Here is a 24,627-nt window from a genome sequence, read left to right on the forward strand (position 1 = left end):
CTGTTCTGCTGTCCATGGAACTGGTGGTGGGGCAGCACGGTGAAAGAGGGGTTAGTGCGTCTGCTTCACAATACGAAAGTCCTGAGTTCAATCCTGGGCTCGGGATCTTTCTGTGTGGAATTTGCATGTTCTACCCGTGACTGCGTGAGTTCCCTCCGGGTACTCCGGCTTCCTCCCACCTCCAAAGACATGCACCTGGGGATAGGTTGATTGGCAACACTAAATTGGCCCTAGTGTTTAAATGTGAGTGTGAATGTTGTCTGTCCATCTGTGCGAAGAGGTGGCGACTTGTCCAGGGTGTACACCGCCTTCCGCCAGGACGCAGCTGAGATAGGCTCTAGAGACTCCCCGCGGCCTCGAAAGGGACACGCGGTAGAAAATGGATGGAAGGATGGATGGAACTGGTGCTTTACAGAGAGTAAACGGGACAATGAAAAAGGAAGATTACTTCCAAATTCTTCAGGACAACCAAAAATCATCAGCCCGGGGTTTGGGTCTTGGGCGCAGTTGGGTGTGACTCCAAATACACGTCAAAAGTGGTAAAGGAATGGCTAAATCTGGCTAGAATTAATGTTTTAGAATGGCCTTCCCAAAGTCCTGACTTAAACGCCATTGAGAACATGTGGACAATGCTGAAGAAACAAGTCCATGTCAGAAAACCAACACATTTACCTGAACTGCACCAATTCTGCCAAGAGAAGAGGTCAAACATTCAACCAGAAGCTTGCCAGAAGCTTGTGGATGGCTACCAAAAGTACCGTATTGCAGTGAAATTTGCCAAGGGACATGTAACCAAATATTACCATTGCTGTACGTACAAACCCTGTTTCCATATGAGTTGGGAAATTTTGTTGGATGTAAATAAATATAAACGGAATATAATGATTTGCAAATCATTTTCAACCCATTTTCAGTTGAATATGCTACAAAGACAACATATTTGATGTTCAAACTGATAAATATTTTTTTTTTCAGATAATCATTAACTTTGGAATTTCATGCTGGCAACACATGACAAAGAAGTTGGGAACATCCTACAGGTGTGCAAGTTAATTAGGAATAGGTGGGTGCCATGATTGGGTATAAAAACAACTTCCCAAAAAATGCTCAGTCTTTCACAAGAAAAGATGGAGCGAGGTACACCCCTTTGTCCACAACTACGTGAAAAAATAGTCAAACAGTTTAAAGGCCTACTAAAATTAGATTTTCTTATTTAAACGGGGATAGCAGGTCCATTCTATGTGTCATACTTGATCATTTTACGATATTGCCATATTTTTGCTGAAAGGATTTAGTAGAGAACATCTATAATAAAGTTCGCAACTTTTGGTCGCTAATAAAAAAGCCTTGCCTGTACCGGAAGTAGCAGACGATGTGCGCGTGCCACCAGCAGCAAGATCGATTTGGACCAAGAAAGCCACGATTTCCCCATTAATTTGAGCGAGGATGAAAGATTTGTGGATGAGGAAAGTTAGAGTGAAGCACTAGAAAGAAAAAAAAGGCAAGTGCAGTGGGACCGATTCAGATGTTATTAGACACATTTACTAGGATAATTCTGGAAAATCCCTTATCTGCTTATTGTGTAATAGTGTTTTAGTGCGAGTATAAAGTCAAACCTGAAAGTCGGAGGGCTGTGATGACTGCCAGTGTCTCTGAGAGAAGCTATTGGAGGAGCCAAGATCACAGCTGCCTTTTTGACAGCTGCTGCAGGAGGACGCTAACTCCGCACAAGTCTCCGATAATAGCCAACTTAATATCACAATTTTCTCATCCGAAAACCTGCTGGTTGAAATGAGGTAGAGAAACATGCTTTCTAAAGCTTCAGAACAAACAAAGAAACACCGGCTGTGTTTCGGTTGCTAAAGGCAGCTGCAATCCACGGCTTTCCACCAACAGCATTCTTCTTTATAGTCTCCATTATTAATTGAACAAATTGCTAAAGATTCAGCAACACAGAAGTCCAAAATACTGTGTAATTATGCGATGAAAAGAGACGACTTTTAGCCGTAAGTGGTGCTGGGCTAAAATGTCCTCTACAACCCGAGACGTCGCGCGCACACGTCATCATTCCGCGACGTTATAAACAAGAAACTCCGCGCGAAATTTGAAATTGTAATTTAGTAAACTAAACCGGCCGTATTGGCAAGATTTCATCATTGATATATAAACTATAAGACTGTGTGGTCGGTAGTAGTGGGTTTCAGTAGGCCTTTAAGAACAACATTTCTCAAAGTGCAGTTGCAAGAAATTTAGGGATTTCAACATCTACGGTCCATAATATCATCAAAAAGTTCAGAGAATCTGATGAAATCACTCCACGTAAGCGGCATGGCCGGAAACCAACATTGAATGACCGTGATCTTCGATCCCTCAGACGGCACTGTATCAAAAACCGACCTCAATCTCGAAAGGATATCACCACATGGGCTCAGGAACACTTCAGAAAACCACTGTCACTAAATACAGTTTGTCGCTATATCTGTAAGTGCAAGTTAAAGCTCTATGCAAAGCGAAAGCCATTTATCAACAACCGCCGGCTTCTCTGGGTCCGAGATGGACTGATGCAAAGTGGAAAAGTGTTCTGTGGTCTGACGAGTCCACATTTCAAATTGTTTTTGGAAACTGTGGACATCGTGTCCTCTGGAACAAAAAGGAAAAGAACCATCCGGATTGTACTAGGCGCAAAATTCAAAAGCCAGTATATGTGATGGTATGGGGGTGTATTAGCGGCCAAGGCATGATTAACCTACACATCTGTGAAGGCACCATTAATGCTAATAATTACATACAGGTTTTGGAGCAGCATATGTTGCCATCCAAGCAACATTATCATGGATGCTCCTGCTTATTTCAGCAAGACAATGCCAAGCCACTTGTTAAAACAGCGTGGCTTCGTAAAAAAGAGTGTGGGTACTTTCCTGGCCCACCTGCAGTCCAGACCTGTCTCCCATCGAAAATGTGTGGTGCATTATGAAGCGTAAAATACGACTGCAGAGACCCTGGACTGTTGAACGACTGAAGCCCTACATAAAACAAGAATGGGAAAGAATTCCACTTTCAAAGCTTCAACAATTAGTTTCCTCAGTTCCCAAACGTTTATTGAATGTTGTTAAAAGAAAAGGTGATGTAACACAGTGGTGAACATGCCCTTTCCCAACTACTTTGGCATGTGTTGCAGCCATGAAATTCTATGTTAATTATTATTAGCAAAAAAAAAAAAGTTTATGAGTTTGAACATCAAAAATCTTGTCTTTGCAGTTTATTCAATTGAATATGGGTTTAAAAGGATTTACAAATCATTGCGTTCTGTTTATATTTACATCTAACACAATTCCACAACTCAAATGGAAACAGGGTTTGTATACTTTTGACCATGCAGATTTGGTCACATTTTCAGTAGGCCCATTATAAGTTCATAAAACAACCAAACTTCTGGATTTTTTTCTGTGACAAACAAGTATGTGCTCCAATCTTTCTATCACAGAAAAATAAGAGTTGTAGAAATGATTGGAAACTCAAGAAAGCCATGACATTATGTTTTATACAAGTGTATGTAAACTTATGACCACGATTGTATGTGTATATATGTGTATCGTAGCATTAGTGAGTGAATGCTTGTCTCTAAGCAGTCACATAACTTGGTAGATCCTTTTCTACCTTGATGCTCTTCTTGAACTGGTATCCGGGCGTGGACGAGCCTTTCCTGAGCAGCTCGCTGAAGATGACGATCTGCTCAAAGAGGAAAACTCTGCGTTCTTTGGAGCGCGACAAGACGTCCTGCTCCGTCACAAAGAAGGTTTCCTGCTGTAGCAGCTTGCCCTGACTTGTCAGTTTGCCCTGCGGTGCACAAAAAAAAACCTTGGTCAACACCAACCGTGTCCCACAGTACTTCTCCTAAATCATTTTAGAGGTGCACGACACCAAGTTAGCTGTCGACAGGTAAGCGTAGTCAAATAGAGTTGCTAACCAAAGCAGCAGCGCCTACAGAGGCATATCAACATTCTCTCCTGCTGCGTGAGGTCACAGCTTGTAGTCCCAATCATAAAATAGAATAGAAATAAAAAAAGTAGAAAACAAACGCACCTCGTAGCCTTGCAGCCGACCTAAATTCATCATGTCGTTACACAGTTTAGGGACCTGGGACATCAAATCCACTGCTTTCTGTTGGAAGGACAGGCAAGGTCTTAGTTCATGTTACACTCTAAACAAAGTGTCCGTGTCATCTACCTCAATTGGTTTACAGTCCATTCCCGCCTTGGAGCTGTACCTCAAGAAATCCTGTCGCACAAAGGTTGGCGTTGAACGTCGACACCTGACTTTCTGAACATGGAACATACCTTCAGGAGCAGTTGGTATTTGGTGATTCTTTGGATGGGCTTGATGAGGAAGTCGCTGATGGTAAACCTGGACTGGATATCCTGCTGGACTCCCTGCAGGAAATCACACTTGTGTTGTGTATCGTTTTTCAACATACGTTTCCATGCACTAAATTAGTCCGACTTCGCCCCATTTTTTTTATTTTTTATTAATTTATATATGTATAAATGGATGGATATACATGTCATATATGTATAGATAGATATATTATTTATTTACTAAATAAATACAAAAATGTATTTATCTATTAATATGTGTACATATATACATGTATTACTTTAATTTATTTTCACGTTAAAACACTCATTTTTAAGGTATGGCAACTTTTATTTTATTTTGTAGTAGTAGTAGCAACTTCCTTGTTAATTTACGGAATTCGGTCAACTTCCTTTGTTTTCAAATCAAAATGCGCAAGTGACATTGAGGTCAAATTGGGGCCTGTGCACGTCTACACTGGAGTCTGATAAAGAACACACTGTACTTGCAATGTAAACAGTCAGCTGGAAGAAATATCCCAATAAGGGCCACTTTGGCCTGCAGTGCAAACGTAGTCCATGTCTGTAATTTGCTTGCTTGCTGGTGTGAACACTTGTTTCTTTGCCTAAAAAGCCAAACACGATCGGACAGAGGCGTTCTCAAGCTTCCTTCAAACCAAAAGACCTGAAGAATCAGACTAAGTTCGACTGGATGTTCTTGCTAAGTCGTCCATAGAAATGGAATGGACTTAAAACAATTTCCTGAGGAACCTCCACCCCTCGAAAAGTCGTCTTGAGGATAAGAAAGAGATGACTTACGTCAAAATAGGTGTCATACTCTGCAACGATGAACTCCGACCTGGGTTTATTCTGACAGTAGATGACGTACATGTGCAGTCTTCTCTCCTGGCCAACAAAGAGAAGAAGGTAAGCGGACGTAACGGACGGCGGTCTAGTGGTCATCTCTCACGTGTTTGATGAACAGTTTGGCCAGGAGCTCGTGGTCATCTAGGCATTTCTCCAGCTCTCCCACAAAGAAGCTGGCAAAAAAGAGCAACACTGTGATTGGCTGGTCGAAGGCGCGCACAAAAGGAGAAAACTGCGAGGGACGTACTCTCTGTGCCAATCGTAGATCTGATGGATGTTCCCGAAGACAATCTTCTCCTTTCCCTTCATGACGTCCGGGACGCCTTTCTCCTCAATGTTCTTCATGAAACCCTGCAAGGACAAGACGTCACGCTACATGCGACTCCAGGGGATCGTTTCCCGGACCCACCTCGACCACGATGCCAAGGTCTTTGACGTAGTCCTTTTCTGTCTGGATCAGCTCGTTGACCACGAACCTGAGTGCAAGCGGGAGGAAACGTCACAACAAGTCAAGGTGCTGTTTGGCTGGTGGACTCACATGCGCCCCCTCATGGCTTTGGCTCTTTGCTCCAGCTCAGGGTTCCGGGGCTGGACCGGAGTGCTTTGTTCTGGCGGCGACAGCTGGGCAAACCCCGGGTAGGCTCCTGGTTCTAAAGTCTGTCGGGGAGAGACGAGGGAACTTTAGGACCTTTATGTTTGGTCAGTCTGGCTTTCAGTGGCCTGAGGAAGACCCCTTTCATTCCCAGTCTGGACCTATGTGGTTTTCACGTTTGGTATCGTTGATGGATTCTGGGGTTTAAATTCGTACTGGACTTTGTATTAGAAATGGCACGAGCGGAGGATGCATGTGCACGTACGAGCCCGTCTGCCCCGCAACCACAGGTTAGAGAAAAAGGAGCTTTTTTTGGATAAAAATGGCTTGTGCAAAGCTCTTCGGGTAAACCTCTGCCATATAAGGCTAAATTCTATGACATAACTACGGCAAAATACGTCGCTTATGTCTCAAATTCCAAGTTTGGAATAAGCCAAGATTGTTTTATAAATATCTCTGCTAGGTACTTTTTTGGAATCCCGAAAGTCCTACCAGGCACCAATTCTTGTAAAATTCCATTGGTGCCACTTCGGATTTCGGCGATCACTCCCACAGAACTGACAGCGGACTCTTGGTAATGTAATTTTCAAAGCCAAAAAAGCATTTGACTCAAAAAACAAACAAAAAAAACTGCTCCAACCTAAGTAAAGCAGGACTTATCTTTTCCAAAAATGCGCTAGCTTGATGCTAATATACATTGGTTTCGCTATTGACATGCCACTGATTAGCATTAGCGATTTGACATGGCTATTTCATCACCTCCAAATTTCTTAATAAAAACTACAACTAAGATGCACGTTACAACCAAACAGCTGGTGCGCAACAAGTGTAACACTTACAGTATTAACACTTTTAGGTCGCAGCACAAAACAATCCATTAACTATACACTACTGCTACCTAGTGTTTTGGACTTGCAAATCTAGTTGAAATTTAATGTCACACTTGTACTCAATACGATGATGGTAATAAAAAAATATATAACAACGAGACTGAAGTTATCACAATACCCTTTCAGTTGCCTAGTGGTTAGAGTGTCCGCCCTGAGATTGGTAGGATGTGAGTTCAAACCCTGGGTCACACCAAAAACTATACAAATGGGACCCATTACCTCCCTGCTTGGCACTCAGCATCAAGGTATGGGATTGGGGGTTGGATCACCAAAAATAATTCCCGTGTGCGGCCCACCGCTCCCCTCACCTCACCTCCCCGGGGATGAACAAGGTTGATGGGTCAAATGTAGAGAATAATTTCGCCACACCTACTTTGTGTGTGTGACAATCATTGGTACTTTAATTTTTTAACTTATTAATCAGCTAATTTTTAAATATTCCAATAAAAATTAGATGTTATTTTTTTTAATTTATAATATCTATTAACCCCTACAATTATTCAAATTGTATCTTCGAGTACTGGTATCATCTCCCGGAAACAGCATATAGTTATAATAAACAAAATATATATTATATTGTTATTATATTGTTGCAAATCAAATCAAATGTGTGGTAATGAATGCTACATACAATTTAAGAAAATAGATTGACTAGTGGACAATAAACAACAGAAAAAAAGATTTTGTAAGAAAAAGAAAGATAAAAATAATGACCTAATCAATTTTGGTATCGTTTATACACGGATGCTACACTAAGTATCGATAGTATCGACATCTGGATTGATCACCTTCAGTTTTAGCAGTTTAGCGGTTAGCTTGTGTCGTCCTACTCGGTGTGTACGTTAGCATGCTTGGCCATCCCTATTCCTTGAGTCCTCCAGTGATAACGGTACTTGGACAAAAACTTAGTCTATTTTCCACTGCAGTGATGAAGATTAGCATCTTAGAAGCGGCTTTGCGCTGCGGGCGCAAGCACGCACGCACGCACGCACACACACACGCACACACACACACACACACACACACACACACACTCACACACACACTCACACACTCACACACTCACACACTCACACACTCACACACTCACACACTCACACACTCACCATCTTGGTTTTAACCAGTTTTTCTATGGCGCTAACCAGCTCGGCGGCGCAGGGCCCCTCAGAGGACGCCTGTAGAGACGTTAGCAAGGACGAGGACTGAGGAGGCGGGCGGGGAGAAGAAGGAAACAACAACAGCGTGTTAGGAAGCATGGCGGGGAGGAAAGGCAGGAAAGGAAAAAGGAAACTGGACAGTAAAGAGAACCATGATCTGTGAGCACTAGCGTCCATAAAACCCCCCCCTAAGTCCACGTGGTGGTGTCCCATAAATCAGCAAGTGTGACGACGCTCCACAACGTTGTGTGAACGCTGAGGGACACACCTTGACAACATGTAGGACCGGCAAATAAGAAGTCATCCATCAAAGAAGAGATATTACACTCGTTCAGCTATTGACCAACCATCCAATCACATATGCTCTTACGAAGGTGGTGTTTGTGCAGCAGTGGTTGTGGTTTAACGGCGCCCTGAGCGAGACCCCCCCTTACCCGCTAGACAGTTCATGACACAGCACAGTACTTTTGTGCCGGGGGTGTATAAAGTATACAGGAATACTAACAAAACTTATATAAAGTGCACAATTATACATGTACATATTATTACTACTTGTATAAAGTGTACATTTATACAAGGATACTAACAATACTTATATAAAGTGTACATTTATACAGGAATACTAACAATATTTGTACAAAGTGTATATTTATACAGGAATACTAACAATACTTGTACAAAGAGTACAATTATACATGTACACACTAATACTACTTGTATAAGGTGTACATTTATACAAAAATACTAATAATACTTAAACAAAGTGTACGTTTATACAGGAATACTAAGAATATTTGTATGAAGTGTATATTTATAAAAGAATACTAACAATATTTGTACAAAGTGTATATTTATAAAGGAATACTAACAATACTTGTTTGATGTGTATATTTATACAAACATACTAACAATTTATGTGTACAAAGTGTATATTCATACAGGAATACTAACAATACTTGAATTCAGTGTACATTTATACAAGAATACTCACAATCCTTGCTCAAAGTGTACAATTATACATGTACACACTAATACTACTTGTACAAAGTGTACATTTATACAATAATACTAACTTTTACTTTTATAAATTTTATATTTATACAAGAATACAAACAATAATTGTACAAAGTGCATATTTATACAGGAATACTAACAATACTTGAATTTGGTGTACATTTATACAAGAATACCAACAATCCTTGTACAAAGTGTACAACTATACAAGAATACTAACAATACTTGTACACATTGTACATCTTTACAAGAATACTAACAATATTTGTATAAAGTATACATTTATACAAGAATACTAACAATACTTTTATAAAGTGTATATTTATACAATTATACTAACAATACTTGTACAGAGTGTACATTTATCCAAGAATACTAACAATACTTGTACAAAGTGTACATTTGTACAATAATATTAACAATACTTGGACAAAGCGTAAAAACAAAGAATAATAACAATACATGCATGTACGTTTATACATGTACACACTAATACTATTTGTACAAAGTGTACATTTATACGTGTACACACTAATACTACATGTACAAAGTGTACCTTTATACCTGTACACACTAATACTACATGTACAAAGTGTACATTTATACGTGTACACACTAATACTACTTGCACAAAGTGTACATTTATACATGTACACACTAATACTACATGTACAAAGTGTACATTTATACCTGTACACACTAATACTACATGTACAAAGTGTACATTTATACGTGTACACACTAATACTATTTGTACAAAGTGTACATTTGTACAAGTACACACTGTCAATCACCTTGTCGTCCTGCGCTGAGGGGTCCTTGATGATTTCCATAGGAGGGGGCAGGGGGGTATGGGCCTCCTCATCTTGCTCCTCCTCTCCGCCGCTCTGCATGCCAGATGGCGTCTTGGAGAGGACGCTGCCATCATTGCTGATGACGGCCCGCTGAGGAAAGGATAAGTGGACAAAGTGAGCAGAAGAAGGACAAGGAAGAAGAAGATTGATTGGCTACCTCGTCAATGATGTCATCATATGGGTTAAGACCGGGTTGTCCCCTCCTGTTGTCCTCTCGTCCCGACACTGGACCTATCAATCAACAAATACCAATGTACATTAGCATCAGACTAGCGCATTTTTGGAAAAGTGGAGCTTTACTTAGCGTGGAGCGTTTTTTTGAGTCATTTTCTTTGTTGGCATTGAAAATTGCAACTTTGCCAACCAAGGGCGAGTTTGTCCGCTCTCAGTGCTGCTTGAGTGCAAAGAGCCGGCTGAAGCAGCACCAACAACCCAGATTACTTAATATGGCACCGATGGATTTTATCTGAATCGGTGACGGGATTGGGTCGGTGCCAAAGAAGCACCAAATTCAGTACCCATCCCTAGTGCTGCCACTCGCAACTTTCTTTGGGCCCGTAGTGGATTAATTTGCAATAAAAAAAACTGAGACTGAATCACCAATGGGATTCTTCATGCAATTTATTTTGCGGCCAACCTATTTATTATTTATAATCAATGATTACAAACATTATTTGATGGTATGATAAGCAAAAAAGGGCAATATTTCTACTGGAAACAGAATCATACAACACCTCGAGTACCACTGTAGTATTTAAAGGCCTACTGAAACCCACTACTGCCTACCACGCAGTCTGATAGTTTATATATCAATGATGAAATATTAACATTGCAACACATGCCAAAACGGCCGGTTTAGTTTACTAAATTACAATTTTAAATTTCCTGGGGAGTTTCTTGTTGAAAACGTTACGGAATGATGATGCGTGTTTGTGACGTCTCGGGTTGGAGGGGACATATTAGCCCAGCACCACACACGGCTAAAAGTCGTTTCTTTTCATCGCATAATTACACAGTAATTTGGACATCTGTGTTGCTGAATCTTTTGCAATTTGTTCAATTAATAATGGAGACTAGAAAGAATAATGCTGTTGGTGGAAAGCGGTGGATTGCAGCTGCCTTTAGCACCGAAACACAGCCTGTGTTTCTTTGTTTGTTGTGAAGCTTTAACACAGAGCGGTCAAGCGAACATGTTTCTCTACGTCAACCAGCAAGTTTTTGGATGGGACAATTGTGATATTAAGTCGGCTCGTAGCGGAGACTTCAGTGGATTACGCTACTTCCTCCTGCAGCTCAAAAGCGCAGCTGTGATCTTGGCTCCTCCATTGGCTTCTCTGAGAGACACTGGCGTTCACCGCAGCCATCCTACTTTCAGGTATGACTTTACAATCTCACTAAAACACTATTAAAACAATAAGCAGATAAGGGATCTACCAGAATTACCCTAGTAAATGTGTATAATTACATCTGAAACGGTCCCACTGCCGCCGCCTGGAGGCGTCACTTTTTTTTTTTGTGCTTCACCCTAACTTTCCTCATCCACGAATCTTTCATCCTCGCTCAAATTAATGGGGAAATTGTCGCTTTGTCGTTCCGAATAGCTCTTGCTGCTGGAGGCTCACATTATAAACAATGTGAGGATATGAGGAGCCCACACACTGGTGACGTCACGGGCACATAGTCTGCTACTTCCGGTAAAGGCAAGGCTTTTTTATTAGCGACCAAAAGTTGCGAACTTTATCGTCGATGTTCTCTACTAAATCCTTTCAGCAAAAATATTGCAATATCGCGAAATGATCAAGTATGACACATAGAATGGACCTGCTATCACCGTTTAAATAAGAACATCTCATTTCAGTAGGCCTTTAAATACCATATTGGAATATTTTATGGTGTATAATGTATATGTTCTTAATTTCCCCTCTGGGATTAATAATAAAGTACTTCTGATTCTGAACACTGTACAGTGTGTAGTGTAGCAATACTAAAGGAGTAAATATAATATTTTGAAAGAGTACATTTTAGATTATTTAAGAATACATTTTAGATTATTAAAGTAGTACATATTAAAATATTATAATAGTACATATAGTTTGTTAAATAATACATATCAGATAACATAATACTTATTAGAATATTAAAGTTGTACATATTAGGGACAAGCGGAAGAAAAATGGATGGAAAGTAGTACATATTAGTTTGTTAAAGAGTGCATATTAGAATATTAAAGAATATGTATTGTACTATAAAAGTGGATGATTAAAGTAATACATATTAGACTATTAAAGTATTATTAGAATACTTATTAAAATGTTAAATAGTAATTAAAGACTACATATTACATTATTAAAGTACTACATATTTTTAAGAATACTAGTAACATAGTATTATTAAAAATACAAATTAGTATTAAAGTAGATTATAAAAAGTAGTACATATTAGATTTTTAAATAGTACTAGAATATTAAAAATAATATGAATTAGATTATTAAGGAATACATTTATTATTAAAGCAAATTATTAAAGTACATTGTTGATTAATACTTATTAGAATTTTAAATAATATATATTAGATTATTAAAAATATCATATTATATTATTATAGTAAATTATTAAAGTAGTATATATTGAATTTGTAACACAGTATTATCAAATAGAAGTCTTCAAAGACTTCTATGGAATTACAACGAAATGAACCCAGATTTCCCTCGCCCGGACGTGGGTCGCCGGGGCCCCGCTCTGGAGCCAGGCCCGGAGTTGGGGCACGATGGCGAGCGCCTGGTGGTCGGGCCTGTTCCCATGGGGCCCGGCCGGGCACAGCCCGAAGAGGCAACGTGGGTCATCCCTCCAATGGGCTCACCACTCATAGGAGGGGCCATAGAGGTCGGGTGCATTGTGAGCTGGGCGGCAGCCGAAGGCAGGGCACTTGGCGGTCCGATCCTCGGCTACAGAAGCTAGCTCTTGGGACGTGGAACGTCACCTCACTGGGGGGGAAGGAGCCTGAGCTAGTGCGCGAGGTAGAGAAGTTCCGGCTGGATATAGTCGGACTCACCTCGACGCACAGCAAGGGCTCTGGAACCAGTTCTCTCGAGAGGGACTGGACCCTCTTCCACTCTGGCGTTGCCGGCAGTGAGAGGCGACGGGCTGGGGTGGCAATTCTGGTTGCCCCCCGGCTCAAAGCCTGTACGTTTGAGTTCAACCCAGTGGACGAGAGGGTAGCTTCCCTTCGCCTTCGGGTGGGGGGACGGGTCCTGACTGTTGTTTGTGCTTACGCACCAAACAGCAGTTCAGAATACCCACCCTTTTTGGGTACACTCGAGGGAGTACTGGAAAGTGCTCCTCCGGGTGATTCCCTTGTCCTACTGGGAGACTTCAACGCTCATGTTGGCAACGACAGTGAAACCTGGAGAGGCGTGATTGGGAAGAATGGTCGCCCGGATCTAAACCCGAGTGGTGTTTTGTTATTGGACTTTTGTGCTCGTCACAGTTTGTCGATAACAAACACCATGTTCAAACATAAGGGTGTCCATATGTGCACTTGGCACCAGGACACCCTAGGCCGCAGTTCCATGATCGACTTTGTAGTTGTGTCATCGGATTTGCGGCCTTATGTTTTGGACACTCGGGTGAAGAGAGGGGCGGAGCTTTCTACTGATCACCACCTGGTGGTGAGTTGGCTGCGATGGTGGGGGAGGATGCCGGACAGACCTGGCAGGCCCAAGCGCATTGTGAGGGTCTGCTGGGAACGTCTGGCAGAGTCTCCTGTCAGAGAGAGTTTCAATTCCCACCTCCGGGAGAACTTTGAACATGTCACGAGGGAGGTGCGGGACATTGAGTCCGAGTGGACCATGTTCCGAACCTCTATTGTCGAGGCGGCTGATTGGAGCTGTGGCCGCAAGGTTGTTGGTGCCTGTCGTGGCGGTAATCCCAGAACCCGTTGGTGGACACCAGCAGTGAGGGATGCCGTCAAGCTGAAGAAGGAGTCCTATCGGGTTCTTTTGGCTCATAGGACTCCGGAGGCAGTGGACGGGTACCGACGGGCCAAGCGGTGTGCAGCTTTAGCGGTCGCGGAGGCAAAAACTCGGACATGGGAAGAGTTCGGGGAAGCCATGGAAAACGACTTCCGGACGGCTTCGAAGCGATTCTGGACCACCATACGGCGCCTCAGGAAGGGGAAGCAGTGCACTATCAACACCGTGTATGGTGCGGATGGTGTTCTGCGGACTTCGACTGCGGATGTTGTGGATCGGTGGAGGAAATACTTCGAAGACCTCCTCAATCCCACCAACACGTCTTTCTTTGAGGAAGCGGTGCCTGGGGAATCTGTAGTGGACTCTCCTATTTCTGGGGCTGAGGTCGCTGAGGTAGTTAAAAAGCTCCTCGGCGGCAAGGCTCCGGGGGTGGATGAGATCCGCCCGGAGTTCCTTAAGGCTCTGGATGCTGTGGGGCTGTCTTGGTTGACAAGACTCTGCAGCATCGCGTGGACATCGGGGGCGGTAACTCTGGATTGGCAGACCGGGGTGGTGGTCCCTCTCTTTAAGAAGGGGGACCGGAGGGTGTGTTCCAACTATCGTGGGATCACACTCCTCAGCCTTCCCGGTAAGGTTTATTCAGGTGTACTGGAGAGGAGGCTTCGCCGGATAGTCGAACCTCGGATTCAGGAGGAACAGTGTGGTTTTCGTCCTGGTCGTGGAACTGTGGACCAGCTCTATACTCTCGGCAGGGTTCTTGAGGGTGCATGGGAGTTTGCCCAACCAGTCTACATGTGCTTTGTGGACTTGGAGAAGGCATTCGACCGTGTCCCTCGGGAAGTCCTGTGGGGAGTGCTCAGAGAGTATGGGGTATCGGAATGTCTTATTGTGGCAGTCCGCTCCCTGTATGATCAGTGTCAGAGCTTGGTCCGCATTGCTGGCAGTAAGTCGGACACGTTTCCAGTGAAGGTTGGACTCCGCCAAGGCTGTCCTTTGTCACCGATTCTGTTCATAACTTTTATGGACAGAATTTCTAGGCGCAGTCAAGGCGTTGAGGGGTTCCGGTTTGGTGGCCACGGGATTAGGTCTCTGCTTTTTGCAGATGATGTAGTCCTGATGGCTTCATCTGGCCGGGATCTTCAGCTCTCACTGGATCGGTTCGCAGCCGAGTGTGAAGCGACCGGAACGAGAATCAGCACCTCCAAGTCCGAGTCCATGGTTCTCGCCCGGAAAAGGGTGGAGTGCCATCTCCGGGTTGGGGAGGAGACCCTGCCCCAAGTGGAGGAGTTCAAGTACCTAGGAGTCTTGTTCACGAGTGGGGGAAGAGTGGATCGTGAGATCGACAGGCGGATCGGTGCGGCGTCTTCAGTAATGCGGACGTTGTATCGATCCGTTGTGGTGAAGAAGGAGCTGAGCCGGAAGGCAAAGCTCTCAATTTACCGGTCGATCTACGTTCCCATCCTCACCTATGGTCATGAGCTTTGGGTCATGACCGAAAGGATAAGATCACGGGTACAAGCGGCCGAAATGAGTTTCCTCCGCCGGGTGGCGGGGCTCTCCCTTAGAGATAGGGTGAGAAGCTCTGCCATCCGGGAGGAGCTCAACGTAAAGCCGCTGCTCCTCCACATCGAGAGGAGCCAGATGAGGTGGTTCGGGCATCTGGTCAGGATGCCACCCGAACGCCTCCCTAGGGATGTGTTTAGGGCACGTCCAGCTGGTAGGAGGCCACGGGGAAGACCCAGGACACGTTGGAAAGACTATGTCTCCCGGCTGGCTTGGGAACGCCTCGGGATCCCCCGGGAAGAGCTAGACGAAGTGGCTGGAGATAGGGAAGTCTGGGCTTCCCTGCTTAGGCTGCTGCCCCCGCGACCCGACCTCGGATAAGCGGAAGATGATGGATGGATGGATGGATTATCAAATAATACATATTAGTAATTAAATAGTATATAGTAGTACAATAAATATCTATCATATTATTAAAGAACACATATTAGTATATTAAATATGTATTATATTATTAAAAAACACGTATTAGAATAGTAAACAATATATATTAGATTATTAAAGAACACATTATATTATTAAAGTAGATTATTAAAGTAGTACGTATTACATTATTCAAGAATACTTATTAGATTATTAAATATTGATTATTAGATTATCAAAGAATACATATGATACTATTAGAGTAGATTATTAAATTAGTACACATTAGATTATGAACGTAGTATTATTAAAGAATACATATTAAAATATTTAAAAAACATTTGATTATTAAACAATACGTATTAGATTAAATAATACATACATTATATTATTAAAGAATACATATTAGAATACTAAATAATACATATTTGTATATCAAATAATACAAATTTTATATAAATCACATATATTAAATTATCAAATAATATATATTACATTATTAAAGAATACATATATGAATGTTAAATAATATACATTAGATTATTAAAAAATATATATTAGATTGTTAAAGAATACATATAATTTAAGAATATTAAATAATATATATTTGATTATTAAATAATATACATTAGATTATTAAATAATACATGTTAGAATATTAAATCATATATATTAGATTAGTAAAGAATATATATTAAATTATTAAAGAATACATGCTACAATATTAAATATTACATAGTACATTCCTAAATAATACATATTATTAATTTAAATAATACATATTAGTAAATTACATAATATATATTTGATTATTATAGAAAACATATTGGAAGAATAAACAATATATATTACATGATTAAATAATACCTATTAGTATATTACAGAATAAATTTGTATATTAAATAATATCCATCCATTTTCTATCGCTTTATTTATTTATACGTATTAGGTTATTAAAGACTACATATGAGTATATTAAATAATATATATTAGATTAATAAAGATTGCATATAAGTATATTAAATTATATATGTTAGATTATTAAAGAATACATAATAGTTTATTAAACAATATATATTAGATTATTAAAGAATACATATTAGTATATACAAAATATATATTAGATTATTAAGTAATGCATATTTGTATATTAAATATGTTTTAGATTATTAAAGAATACATATTAGAATATTAAATAATATATATTAGATTATTAAAGAATACATATTAGAATAATAAATCATATATATTGGATGATTAAAGAATACATGTTAATATATGGAAGATTAGATATTAGAACATGAAATAATATATATTAGAATATGAAATAATATATATTAGAATATTAAATAATACATATTAGTATATTAAATAACATAAATTAGCTTACTTAAGATGAAAAGTAGTACATATTAGATACATGTGTCATGTAATCCAAGTTGAACTTTACCCGTCTTTTTCTGCTTGTTGCTGGGGGGTTTCACTGCCGAGCTGCTGAGGCGGCGAACGGGACTGGTCAGCCATTTTCTCAGCGTGTTTCCAGAGCGCTTGGGTCCGGGCGAGTTGGACTGCAGCGAGTTGAGGGACGGCTGCGGCTGAAGGTTGGTCACCGACTCGCTCTTTCCATCTGTGCCACCGACGGGATAGTTTTCTATTGGGACAGACACAGAAGACATGTTGCTTGTCTTTTTCTACTTCCTGTTTCAGGACTTGCTCAACGTGTGTGATTCACTCAGACTTTTCTATGTCACAATAATGCATAGTTTGACTTTCAAATACAATTATTTCTATCAAGTAATAATGCGTAGTTTGACTTTCAAGTACAATTATTTGTATCAAGTAATAATGCATCATTTGATTTTCCAGTGCAAAACCTATGTACCTTTCAGCATTAATGGTGCCTTCACAGATGTGTGTAAGTTACCCATGCCTTGGGCACTATTACACCCCGATACCACCACAGATACTGGCTTTTGAACTTTGTGCCTATAACAGTCCAGATGGTTCTTTTCCTCTTTGGTCCGGAGGACACAGCGTCCACAGTTTCCAAAAAACAATTTGAAATGTAGACTGATCAGACCATAGAGCACTTTGGATCAGTCCATCTTAGATGAGCTCGGGCCCAGCGAAGCGTTTCTGGGTGTTGTTGATAAATGACGTTGGCTTTGCATGGTAGAGTTTTAACTTGCACTTACAGATGTAGCGACCAACTGTAGTTACTGACAGTGGTTTTCTGAAGTGTTCCTGAGCCCATGTGGTGATATCCTTTACACACTGATGTCGATTTTCACGGGCATTGCCGCTTAAGTGCAGTGATTTCTCCAGATTCTCTGAACCTTTTGATGATATTACAGATTGTAGATGGTGAAATCCCTAAATACCTTGCAATAGGTGGTTGAGAAATGTTGTTCTTAAACTGTTTGACGATTAGCTAACTTTTATGTTCACAAAGTGGCGACCCACGCCCCATCCTTGTTTGTGAATGACTGAGCATTTCATGGAAGATGTTTTTATACACAACCATGGCACCCACTTGTTCCCAATTAGCCTGTTCACCTGTGTAATGTTCCCAAAAAGTATTTGATGTGCATTACTCATCTTTCTTAGTTTTTTTGCCACTTGTACCAGCTTTTTTTGAACATGATGCAGGCGTCAAATTCCAAATGAGCTAATATTTGCAAAAAATAACAAAGTTTACCAGTTTCAACATTAAGTATCTTGTCTTCAATTGAACATATGTTGAAAAGGATTTGCAAATCATTGTATTCTGCACAATTTAACTTTTAAGTAGAATTGTTTGTATTGAATTGACTGTTAAGTAGAATTCCTTGTATCACACAATGCTGCGTAATTTTACTTTTAAATAGAATTGTTTGTATGACATTATACTGCATATTTTGAATTTTAAGAACAATTGTTTGTATTGACTTAGGTATAATTGTATGCATAACACAATAGTGAATAGTATGACTTAATTAGTATTGCTTGTATTGAGTTAAATTTTAAGTACAATTGTGTATTTATTTGTGTCACAATATTGCAATGATTGACTGAAGTAGAATTGTATGTATTACACAATTCTGCATAATTTGACTTTGGGTACAATTGTGTTTATTGTGTTGACTTTTAAGTAGAATTGTCTGTATCAAACAATACTGCATCGTATTAATTATCTTAAGTAGTATTTTGTGTATTGAGTTGACTTTTAAGTAAAATAATTTGTGTCAAAATACTGCAAAGATTGTCTTTTAAGTAGAATTGTTTGTATTGATTTGACTTAAGTATAAATATTTGTTTCACAATACTCCAAATATTGACTTTTAAGTGGAATTGTCTGTATCAAACAATACTGCAAAGTATTAATTATCTTAAGTAGAATTGTGTGTATGAGTTGAGTTTTAAGTAAAATTATTGGTGTCAAAATACTGCAAAGATTGACTTTTAAGTAGAATTGTTTGTATTGAGTTGACTAAAGTAGAATTGTTTGTGTCACAATACTGCAAATATTGACTTTTTCATAGAATTGTTAATATCACACAGTACTGCATGATTAGAATTTTAAGTATCATTGTGTGTATTGAGTTGACTAAAGTAGAATTGTTTGTATCACACAATACAGCATTATTTGTCTTTTAATCAAATTGTTTGTGTTGAGTTGACTTAAGTAGAATTATTTGTCACAAAACTGCAAATATTGACTTTAAAGTAGAATTGTTTGTATCACACAATACTGCATGATTTGACTTTTAAGTATAATTGTGTGTATTGAGTTGACTTAAGCAAAATTGTTTGTATCACAATACTGAATGATTTGACTTTTAAGTAAAATTGTTTGTATTGAGTTGACTTAAGTATAATTGCTTCTATCAGACAGTACTGCATAATTTGACGTTTAAGTACAATTGCTCGTATGGAGTTGAACTTCAGGTAGAATTGTCACACAATACTGCATAATTGACTTTTTAAGTAGAATTATGTGTATTGAGTTGACTTTTTTGTAGAACTGTTTTTATCACACAATACTGCCTAATTTGACTTTTAAGTACAATTGTTTGTATTGAGTTGACCTGTAAGTAGAATTGTCTGTATCACACAATACTGCATGATTTGACTTTAAGTAGAATTGTGTGTATTGAGTTGACTTTTAAGCAGAATTGTTTGTATCACACAAGAATGCATACTTTGACTTAAGTACAATTGTTTGTATTGAGTTATTTTTTATGTAGAATTGTCTGTATCACACAATACTGCATAATTTAACCTTTTTTTAAGTAGAATTATGTGTATTGAGTTGACTTTTAAGTAGAATTGTCTGTAACACACAATACTGCATGATTTGACTTAAGTAGAATTGTGTGTATTGAGTTGACTTTTAAGCAGAATTGTTTGTATCACACAATACTGCATACTTTGACTTAAGTATAATTGGTTGTATCACCCAATACGGCATAAATTGACTTTTAAGTAGAATTGTTTGTATTGAGTTGACTTTTAAGTATGATTGTTTCAATCAGACAATACTGCATAACTTGGTATTTAAGTACAATTGTTTGTATTGAGTTGACCTGTAAGTAGAGTTGTCTTTATCACACAATACTGCATGATTTGACTTTTAAGTAGAATTGTGTATATGGAGTTGACTTTTAAGTAGAATTATTTGAGTCACAATACTGCAAAGATTGACTTTTAAGTAGAATTGCGTGGATCCTTAAGTACTGCCGAGTAGAATTGTGTGTAATTTTTGTAGTTTTTAGGAAACATCAGTTGTCAGTCATGTTTGAGGGCAGGAAACACCACATGAGTTGTGTAGTGGTGTGTGTCGTCATGAGCTGTGTAAGGGTGTGTGTGTGGTCATGTGTCAGCAGTGCGGTGCATCAGCTGCAGTCACACACACAGCTGGGAGCAAATCTGTGTGGCCCAGCGTACAGTCAGTGTGTGTTTCAGACAGGAAATGAAAGGGTCAAAGGTCAGCAGGCTCTCCTGAGGTGTTATCTGAGAACAATCCACTATTGTATTTTTATTTTTATTTTCTTCCCCGATAGTTCTTCCTCCTCCACCTTCCCCTCTTCATCCTCCTCGGATGTGTTCAACATAAGCTAACATGCTAGCTTGCAATGCAAACTGTATTGATTGGGTGCATGCGTGCAAATCTGCATAGTAATCCCTGGATGTGTGCATGTCCATAAGCCTGGAAGTCGCTCCGTTCGAACAAAGTCGACATCCCACGTGTCTTTGAAGGAAGGGGGAAGGAACATCTTTCGCCGCAACGGTCCCACTGGGAAATGCACGGCGTGACATTGCCAAGGCCAATGCAAAGGCAGCCCAATTGTAGATACGGATTGTTTTGTTAAGGCGAGCAGGTTCATCAACTTCGTCTGTTCTGGCTCTCAGATTGATCATAATTTCGCCTTGCAGAGCGGCATGCTTCTCCGAGATGTTATCCAGTTTGCACTTCAGTTGAGAAATCACCACAGATTGAGTGGCCACAGCCTTGCCCCTCCCATCAATCATGACGGGCAGCTTCTGGGTACCTTGAACAGTTGTTATCGTCTTCTGACTGTCGATACGGCTGAGAAACGCTGAACCAAACAGCAGATGACCCCGTATCATAGTTCCAAATAAACAGACATCTTCAATGGCCTCAACGAAAATAACAGCCAGGCACACTACCCTCCACTTCTCCCACGAGTCCGGCAACAAATGTTCTGTCAGTACAGGCCAGTTCCCCTGAACCTGAGCTAAAGACCAGTTGTTCAATTTCATGTTTCCGATTTTGGAGGACAGTGCAAAAGACGGACTCTTAGACAAGCTGAAGAAGGCAAGCAGGGGAAGATGAGGGAGGGATGAGGGAAATGTCCGCCTTCAGTGAGAACAAGCAAGAAAGTTGTAGTCATAGTCGTAGTAGTAGTAATAGTAGTAGTAGAAGTTGCAGTAATCTCATTGGTCAGTAAGCTGTTTTGTTTTGACCTGTAGCAGTGGTTGGCTTCTTTTTACACTTGAATCGTTTATTGTTGAGTTGTTTGTTTTGCATTGTACTTTGAGACAAATCAAAGTAAAAATAAATAGTATAGTAAAAAAAAAATAACAGTATTTTATAATGAAGCAATTGAATGAAGAATAGTATAGTCAATATATAATAGTATAACATAGAAAATATATACATACTATAGTACAAATATATTAGTCTAGTATAGTAAAGATAAAATAATCATAGTAAAGAAATTAAAGTACAGTAAAAATACAAAAGTTTTGGGAAAATATGATAGTTTAGTATAATAAAGATACAATAGTAAAGTTATTATTTAATTGTATAGTACAAATATAATTGTATAGTAAAGTAAAACCATAATGGCATAGCATAGTAAATATATAATAGTAAAGTAAATATATAATAGTATATTATAATAAACATACACATACAGTAAAAATATAATGTATAAAGTAAATATTATGCTAGTATAGTAAACATATAATAGTATTGTAAAGTAAAACAATACCAGTATAATATAATAACGATATAATAGTATTATATAGTAAAGATATACTGGCAAAGTAAAGTTACAATAGTATGTAGTAGCTATAATAGTATATAGTAAAGATATAATACCAAAGTAAACACGTAATTTATACAATAAACATAAAATAGTACATAGTAAAGACACAATAGTATGTAATAAAGATACAATAGTAAATTAAACACATAATATATACATCCATCCATCAATCCATTTTCTACCCCTTGTCCCTTTCGGGGTCGCTGGAGCCTATCTCAGCTTCATTCAGGTGGTAGGCGGCGTACACCCTGGACAAGTCGCCACCTCATCGCAGATAATATATACAATAAATGTATAATAGTACATATTAAATATACAATATAATGTAGTAAAGATATAAAAGTAAATACATAAGGTATATAGCAAACACATAATAGTGCACAGTGTTATAGATGACAGTAACGATATAATAGTAAGGTAGTACATAGTAAAGATACAATAGTATAACATATATTTACTAAAGATACAATAGTATCTTAACTATGTACTACTATATATTTACTGAAGATACAACATAAGAGTTTCTTTGTACAGTTATATATTTACTAAAGATACAATAATATTTTTAATATGTAATATGTATTTACTGAAGATACATTAGTTTATTTACTATGTACTCTTGTATAATACTATCTTTATAATGTTCAATTATATATGTACAATATATACAATAGTATGTTTAAAATGTACTGTTATATATTTCTAAAGACACAAGAGTATCTTTACAATTCTTTACTATCTTTACCTGTCATTTACAATCTTTTGTAGTAAAAATATTAGAGTAAAGTAGATACATAAGGTACATAGTATTTAAAAGAGCACTAAGCAAAAGAGAAGGAACATTATTATTATAATTCCCAGAAGCACCAAAGAAAGATGATAATCCACACTGGCGATATTTGTGTTTTTGTCTGTTACCATGGAGACAGTTATGACCTTAAGAAATATGTTTTATTAAAGGAGGTCACACACATTCTAAAAAACAGCACATTACTCTCCAGGAATGATTGATTGAAAGCGCGTGATTAAAAGGTGACGATGTCAGCGTTGTGGAGACGCTCCCTAATATTTGCCAGTAATACATGATGTATATGTATGTATGTATATATATATATATATATATATATATATATATATATATATATATATATATATACATATATATTTATGTGTGTGTATGTGTATATATATATGTATATATATTAGAAAAACAGAAACATTTATACATACATGTACACGTACATATACATACACACACACACAGACATACGCAGACACAAACACATGCACACAGACATTTATGTATATATAACATGTATAATGTATAACATATACAATGTATAACATGTATGATGTATAACATTTACAATGTATACATTTTAACATATACAATGTATAAATTAATGTTAAATGTGTAATATTTGCAATGTATAATGTATGACATGTACAATATACAACATATATCAAGTACAATGTATAATAATATGTACAATGTATAACATGTATAATGTATAACATGTACAATGTAGAATATATCAGATCAACAATGTACAATATAATGTGTAACGTGCACAATGTACAATATTTCACACGTACAATGTGTAACGTATCTAATGTACAATTAATAACATGTACAATGTCCAACATTTACAATATGTAACATGTACAATACATCACATGTACAATGTAGAATATATCACGTGTACAATGTATAATATATCACATGTACAATGTATAATGTTTCACATGTGCAATGTGTAACATGTATAAGGTATAACATGTACAATGTGTAACATGTTTAATGTATAACATGTACAATGTGTAACATGTATAATGCATAACATGTATAACATGTATAACAAGTATAACATGTATAATGTAGAAAATGTACAGTGTGGAACATGTACAATGTGGAATATGTACAATGTATAACATGTATAATGTATAACATGTACAGTGTGGAACATGTACAACGTGGAATATGTACAACGTGTAACATGCACAATGTGTAACATGTATAATGTATAACATGTACAATGTGTAACATGTATAATGCATAACATGTATAACATGTATAACAAGTATAACATGTATAATGTAGAAAATGTACAGTGTGGAACATGTACAATGTGGAATATGTACAATGTATAACATGTATAATGTATAACATGTACAGTGTGGAACATGTACAACGTGGAATATGTACAACATGTAACATGCACAATGTGTAACATGTATAATGTATAACACATACAATGTGTAACATGTATAATGTATACTATGTGCAATGTGTAACATGTATAATGTAGAACATGTATAACATTTATAATGTGAAACATGTACAATGTATAATGTATAACATGTACAATGTAGAATATATCACATGTACAATACATCACATGTACAATGTAGGACAGTGGTCCCCAACCTTTTGGTTGCTGCGGACCGGT

General features: G+C 38.4%; 1 protein-coding gene across 3 annotated transcripts in view; it reads right to left on the reverse strand.

The window, feature by feature from the left end:
- LOC133538161 (kalirin-like) overlaps positions 1-24,627 on the reverse strand; it is a 259,495-nt gene that overhangs the window by 21,960 nt on the left and 212,908 nt on the right. For 2 of the 3 annotated variants that reach the window (XM_061879521.1, XM_061879520.1), the window contains exons 41-53: positions 17,074-17,274; positions 9,884-9,957; positions 9,667-9,816; positions 7,808-7,903; positions 5,758-5,876; positions 5,629-5,695; positions 5,467-5,570; positions 5,323-5,392; positions 5,172-5,258; positions 4,338-4,430; positions 4,228-4,278; positions 4,084-4,161; positions 3,658-3,837 (exon numbers count right to left, since the gene is read on the reverse strand). In XM_061879521.1, coding sequence (XP_061735505.1) covers positions 3,658-3,837; positions 4,084-4,161; positions 4,228-4,278; positions 4,338-4,430; positions 5,172-5,258; positions 5,323-5,392; positions 5,467-5,570; positions 5,629-5,695; positions 5,758-5,876; positions 7,808-7,903; positions 9,667-9,816; positions 9,884-9,957; positions 17,074-17,274 — 1,370 coding nt within the window. The remainder of the gene's footprint in view (positions 1-3,657; positions 3,838-4,083; positions 4,162-4,227; positions 4,279-4,337; positions 4,431-5,171; positions 5,259-5,322; positions 5,393-5,466; positions 5,571-5,628; positions 5,696-5,757; positions 5,877-7,807; positions 7,904-9,666; positions 9,817-9,883; positions 9,958-17,073; positions 17,275-24,627) is intronic. The other variant, XM_061879519.1, reaches the window with a different exon arrangement.

Source organism: Nerophis ophidion, linkage group LG19 (genome assembly GCF_033978795.1).
Source record: "Nerophis ophidion isolate RoL-2023_Sa linkage group LG19, RoL_Noph_v1.0, whole genome shotgun sequence".
Classification (NCBI taxonomy): Eukaryota; Metazoa; Chordata; class Actinopteri; order Syngnathiformes; family Syngnathidae; genus Nerophis; species Nerophis ophidion.